The 7,106-nt window shown below is 36.6% G+C and overlaps 1 protein-coding gene across 1 annotated transcript in view; it reads right to left on the minus strand.

The window, feature by feature from the left end:
- Positions 1–4,957, minus strand: part of LOC110023737 (protein NRT1/ PTR FAMILY 5.2-like) — a 14,525-nt gene extending 9,568 nt beyond the window's left edge. The window contains 4 exon segments of the mRNA XM_020723295.1: positions 1,588–2,464; positions 2,535–3,052; positions 3,054–3,113; positions 4,760–4,957. Coding sequence (XP_020578954.1) covers positions 1,588–2,464; positions 2,535–3,052; positions 3,054–3,113; positions 4,760–4,957 — 1,653 coding nt within the window.
- Positions 4,958–7,106: the final 2,149 nt, after the last annotated feature.

The following is a 7,106-nucleotide window of genomic DNA, read 5'->3' on the forward strand; positions in this document are numbered from 1 at the left end:
CATTCTAGATGAACCATGGATTAATGTATTGTGAAGATGTGGTGTATCTTAGTTCCAAGTCAACACCCCGGGTCAACCCTAAAGCCAAGTAATCCTGTAGGGATTTTTCTTAAATTCTCTTATAATGATCTTACCTACTAAATGCTAGAGGTTAAGATCAATATGTGGAATTTCAAGTTGAATAAAAAAAAGAGTTTTGAATTTCTAATAGTGGGGTACCTCTTCTAGTTTTCTAAGACTAGTCAATAGGAAAGTCCTATGGCTAGACCTAGGCTACTAAAGAAGTTTTCTAGACCTCAATCAAAAGTGAGGTCAACAATCAGGTGTGTCAAGCTTCTTACTTGGAAGAGGAGTAGAGACCGGTTTGCAACCCGTCATAGCCATCTCTTCAAGGACGTTTGTAAGGTAAGATTGCTGACTAAGAAACATTAAGTGTGTCATCTGGTAAACTTCAATACCTATAAATTTATGTATCTCACCCAGTTTCTTGCTTTGAAAGCGATTGGAATGATTTGTGGTCAGTTCTCGAGTAGTGGTGGATAGGAGAAGCATACACGACAAAATTGTAGGAGAGATAATTGAGAAAAAAACTAGATCAATCAATATCCAACTTAAATATTTTGAATTGGGTGTTAGGGCATCTTCACTGGAAGACAGAGACTTAAGTAGTCATGAGGCTTCCTTGTAGGAAACCCAAGAAACCATTTTTTAAAGAGGCCTTGAGTACTTGTGCTTTCCATATATGATAGTTCTCAATTGTAAGAGGATTTTTATTGAAAATTTTCAGGTTATTCAATAAGAATTTCAATGTAGGAGTTATATCATTAGATGGTATTATTTCTATGAAGGGAGAACTGTGAGCTTCAGATAATGTGAAAGTTGATAGTACATGTAGTTAGAAGATAGATTGGGTAATGAAGATTGAAAATCAGATAAACGATGGATTAGGAGAGACGGTCGATATAGAGACAATAGAGGGAGGAAGATGCAAGTCCTTACTCTCCTGTACAAGACCGGGTTTGATGATCAAGGTTGGCGATGAAGATTGACGACTAATCCCTGCTTTTCCAGAGTCTCCTGATTGTGAATTTGAAGAAAACCCAAATTACATTGGGCAGCTGCTCTGATACCATAAAGCAAGAGACAAAGAGTAGTAGCAGCTAATTCTTTATCATTGCTTAACCGAGAGTAATAAAAGATCGGTATATATATGTTGTGTTGAATATTCTAGTAGTTGTACATACCTTATTACCTAATTACGCCTAGGTAGTTATAAGAAATGTTCATTCCACCTTTGTCTAGTCATGTTATGTAAAGAAGCTTGCCTTAGTTTGTTTTGGTTGTGAGATACTAATGATGTAATGATTAAGATTTAAGTATTATGCATATTAACAAGAATGTGTAGCTGTTAGATATGTAAATATATAAGAATTGTATGGTATGTATATAAACACCACCCAAAAAACAAAAAGAAGAAAAATCCAGGATAAAAATCGACATTCAAAGAGATCTTTTATTTTCACGCATTTTGGTTGCCGAATTAAACCATTTAACCTCCCAAAGATGAACTAATCTACCCATCCTGACCATCCATATTCTTGGATTTCTCCTTATTGGATTCTTCAACAGCCTCAATCTCAGCACTGAACTCTGCCCTGCTGCCCTATAAACATAGAATCGGCTAACAAAGAGGAAGAAGAACAGATTGACAACATTCAGAACGGTAAAGAAAGCGTAGTAGTAATCCAAATGAGACTTATTGAGATTATTGAGTATCCAACCCCCCTCCCCGCCGTCCAACCTCCTCGTCACTTTCTCCGTCGTCGACAGCAGAAAGCTGCTCAGAAAATTTCCAACCCCAAGCGTCGTCATTGCATAAGAAGTCCCCAAACTCTTCATCCCTTCCGGCGCCTGATCATAGAAAAATTCAATCTTGGCCGGCTCAAGGAAGGCGTCGGCGATTCCCATGAGCACGAACTGTGGGAGGAGGATGAAGACAGTTTGAGGAACAGTGGCGTCTTTGGTAGAGATGCTGTGCGATCGGGCGGCGGAGAGGCGGTGGCGCTCGGTGAGGGAGGCGACGAGCATGACGAGCATGTGGAATAACATGCCGGCGCCCATGCGGCGGAGCAGAGAGATGCCGCGGGGGTTTCCGGTGAAACGGCGAGCAAAGGGAACGAATGCGCGGTCGTAGAGGGCGATGGAGATGAGCATGGCGAGGGTGACGAAGGTGAGGAGACTGGCAGGGGGGATGTGAAAATGGGAGCCCATGCGGCGGTCGAGGGTGGTTCCCTGTTTGATGAACAGAGTGTTCACTTGGGCGAGCATTGTGCTGGGGATGAAGGTGGCTATCAGAATGGGGATCATTCTCACCATTTGCTTGGTTTCCTCTACTTGCGTGACGGAGCAGAGAGACCATGGGCTGCCGGATTTTCCTGCTTTGACCGCCGCTTTGCTAAGAAATCTGCATCCATGGAAATAATATTTCATCAAATGTGATCTTAAATAAAAACGACATTTTGACGGAGACCAACCTCATTGAAGGAGTGTAACCAATCGGGACTTTGCCGTTGCGCTCATACTCATGGAGCCCTAGCTCATATAGCTCCTTGGGATCTTCCGGCAGGCTTACTCGATACATTTTCATCGCCGCCACCACCACCTGCGTCATTTTCATAAACGGACTTCCAGTCACCGGCTTGTGGCGATATAATGGTGTTCCGGTAACAAAAATTAGTATGGCAATGAGCAGGCCAAGTGTGGGGATCCCATAGCCAAAAGTCCACCCAAAATTATCTTGGATGTAGACGATAACGGTGTTGGAGAACAGGGTGCCGAAGAAAATGCTGAAGAGCCACCAGTTGAAGAAGGATATTTTATGCCTGCGCTCTCGCGGGTGGAACTCGTCGAATTGGTCGGCGCCGATGGTGGAGATGTTGGGCTTTGGTTTGGTGCCGCCGGTGCCGAGAGCGATGACGTAGAGGCCGAAGAAGAAGACGCCGAGCTGTAAGGAGGAGGCTTTGTTGGTGCAGTTGGGGTCAGCGGTGCCGGAGGCCGCAAGGGGGAGGTTTGAGAGATGGGAGGGAGACTGCGAGGGTCAGGACACACATGCCCTGTGATGCAGAAAAGGAAGCAGGTTGGAATTAGCTGCATCAAGATATGGAAATGTGGTGTAGGTGATAAAAAGAAATTGCATTTGGTCGAACATATAATACAAAATAAATAAAATAATAATCATATATTTAACTATTATGCACAACGCTCAGAGAAGGCTGCATATCCTATGCCAAGGTATGTTTTGGCTGAAGTGAATTTGGTATGCCTTCAAAACTTTTTCGGGCATTTACATACATATCGCCAAATTCCTATGCATTTCTGTATCTAATACCTAAACTTTACTTTTTACATATAAGACATTTTTTATGTATAAACTGGTGTATTTTATCCTTTAAACCTTAAAATATGTCGTATTATTGTTGTAATATTGAATGATACGAACCTAAAAAAATAAAAGTATACATGTTATATACATAAATACATAGGAATTGGGTGGTATGTATTTAATTGCCCTTTTATTTTATTTAAACAAAATTTACATATATATCACTTAATTCTTATGTATTATATGTCTAATACCTAAACTACATACATATATATATATATATATATATATGAAATCTTATACACATATGAAAATATAAATTTTATTTTTTAAAAAGTAAAAATAGTGACATTTTTATATGATATGAAAACTTTTACTATAAATACAAAAAAAAGTAAAATTTAAATTGTAAAAATGTAAATTCATAAAAGTTAAAAGTGATTTATATATATATATGCTCCCTTTGACTTAATTACAAAGTCAAAGAAGAAAGAAGATCTACTCCTCCAATCTATCCGACAAACCACAAATCTAATTATTCCTCAAATCAGCTTCCTTTCTCTCCCCCACGGGAACAAGGTCAAGATTCTCCCATTTTTTAAATTCATTTAATTTAATTAAGGAGCATTTACACATCACCCAAGTTGTATTATTTATATATGTAACACCAATATCTAACTTTTTTTTATATTTATATCACCCAAAATTATCTTATCACATTAAAATTACTATTATTTTAACTTTTAAAAATTAAAAATACACCTTTTCATGCATCAATAAGATGACATCCATGTAAACATTGAAGTTTAATTGATAGAAATGTAAATACATAAGAATTGAATTACATGTGTGTAAATCCTTGGTTCATTAAGCATCACTTAATTTTGAGATAATATTACATCAGGACTCTTGACGCAGTTTGAGTTAGGAGTCGAATGGTGGGGCGTTATGTGTCAAATGGGCCCCACTGTAATACACTGGTATTGGCCAGTATTAATGATGGTGACGCTCGCTTGACACGTGGCGCCCCACCATTGGACTCCGAATGCATCCGAAGTCCTGATGTAATATTTTTTCCTTAATTTTTCTTTTTTAATTTAAATGAATTTAATTACAAATTTATACACACCATTAAATATTAACTTTAATCAAATTCCATGTAAATTACTTTTGATAATATATTACTTTGCAAAATAACTTCATTAATTTTTTTTTAGGATTTTTCTTCCCTACTTTGTCTTTCAAAAATCTAACATTTAACGATGTGAATTTGCTTAAATTAACTGAAAAAATAATTAAGAAAAGTATTAATCTATACAGGATTAATCATATATGTATATATCCTAATCAAATAAAATCAAACTAGAATGAACTCACCGAAAAACAAATGATTGATCCGATGATGAAGGTCCAATACCGACCGAAATGAGCATCAGCAATATAGGCGCCAACGATAGGCATTATCCACACAGTTCCAATCCAATTGGTGACATTATTTGACGATGCCACAGTACCTTGATGGAGCTTATTAGTCAAATAACGCACCAAATTTGATGAAACGCTATGAAAAGCCATCCTCTCAAACACCTCGTATACTGCAAAAATTAATAAACTAATAACCATCATTTTATAATATAACCATGTAAAACACATCATGAAACTAAATTTTTCATTCATAATTATTTATGAATTCCACAGTCATTCTTTCCTATCACAACAAGAGTATAATTATATTACTTCTAAAAATCACATCTTTTCAAACACAAGGAAGGTGGAAGGGAGTTGATTACTGGATAACTAATGAATTACCTACGACAAAGCCACAGGCTTTCCAGCCGCCGCGCTCAGACCGGAGAATCTGGTTTCCGTGGAGATCGACGGAGCCGTCCTTCGTGTAATCGGCCGCCGCCTCCGTCCCTTCGACAGACGCCATTAGGGTTGCAGAGCTCGAGGGAGAGGGATGGGAGCCAGTGAAGGGCGAGAATGGAATGTAGTTTGGCTCCCCTTTTATTTTGAACGGAAAATTCTTTTTATTTGGATTATATACATACGACGCAATACTTCATTATGAAGTCAAATGAGATAGGATTAGATTCCTACGTGCGATGTTGACCATATCATGCCATATGCAGAAGCATGCATATGTTAACCGGAGGAGAACCCTCTCATCCTATCCTTCTCAATTATTCACAACCCCCAATCATATCTCGGGCCCACTTTAAACATGGTCAACCTTCAATCAATTTTTTTTAATTTATTCAACTTAATTAAAGGCCATTTACATACATATATCCCATGTCAACTTAATTAAAGGCCATTTACATACATATATCCAATGCTTATGTATTTACATACATACATACATATATATATATATGTATATCTTGTTGGAATGAAGAAACTTTTAGGAAATGACAAAGGCTAAAAAACAACTTATGGAAAAAGCTTCACTCTTATTTAACACATTTAAACACCATTTAATTTTTTGTTTTTACTTTTAAATGAATTTAATTGAAATTTCATTCATACTATTTAATCTCAACTCTAGCCTTATTGGGTATAAATTAGTTACTATAATAGATTACTTCACAAAATAACTACTTAATCACACTCTTAGGAAGGTTTTGGGTTTCACGAAATTGTCTTTGAAAATCAAACATCTAACAATGTTAAATTGCATAAAGAGCAACATTAAAAATAATAAAGAAAATGATGTTTTTTAAAGGAGTAAGCATATATATAGCATAATCAAATGAAATCAAACTATGATAAACTCGCCAAAAAAAAATTGATCGATGCGACCTTGAAGGTTCAATATCGACCGAGATGAGCATTTGCAATATAGGCGCCAATAATGGGGGTCATCCACTGTGTTCCGACCCACTTGGTAACATTATTTGATGATGGCACAATGTCCTCATGGAGCTTATTTGTCAAATAGAGCAGCAAATTAACGAAAAACCATAATAAGTCATCATCGTAAACACCTCATAAAATGCATGTATATATAAACCAATAACTATCATTTTATAAAATAATTATATCAAAGGCAACGTTATTTATAGAGAAAATAAACATTTTTTTTTATTATTATCATGTATGTAAATGTTTATTTTCTTTTGGAAAACTACAAAAATAGGTGATCATATAAGACTAACTTATCTCAAGCCACCCATGGGGCTTTAGCGCTCTTCCTTGACACTAAATCAACCTAATCCTCACAATGCTTGGACTTGTTATCACAAAACACTCTTGAAAGAAGAATGAGAATAAGTATTGGAGAAAGAAACATTTCACTAAGAAAGAATGATTACAATACCTAAATGCTTAAGAACCTTGAATGGTTCTTGGATGGATACAAATGAGGGAGAGAGACTTACGGTCTTCCCCAAGCTTAATGGAACTTTCTAGATTACATTAGAATATACTATCTTAAAGATAGTTCTACATTGTTCTTTACATGTACATGCTTCTAGAACTTTTCAGAATATTATAGAGTTCTCTCAAAGCTTGTTTCTTTAAGCATACTTCTAAAATTATGTGCAACCTTATAAAGTTTCTTGTTACTGATTCCTTTTCTCATTTTTATTGTTGAAGCAGTCGTGAACCTGTTGATCAATGTATACTTTCCTTCTCCAAATAAATACCTCTTTCGAGTCATATGAATGACCCGAAGAATAGAGAAACAAAAAAGACAGATATACGACAAATATGACAGGCAAAC

This window comes from Phalaenopsis equestris, unplaced genomic scaffold, assembly GCF_001263595.1.
Source record: "Phalaenopsis equestris unplaced genomic scaffold, ASM126359v1 Scaffold000229, whole genome shotgun sequence".
NCBI lineage: Eukaryota > Viridiplantae > Streptophyta > Magnoliopsida > Asparagales > Orchidaceae > Phalaenopsis > Phalaenopsis equestris.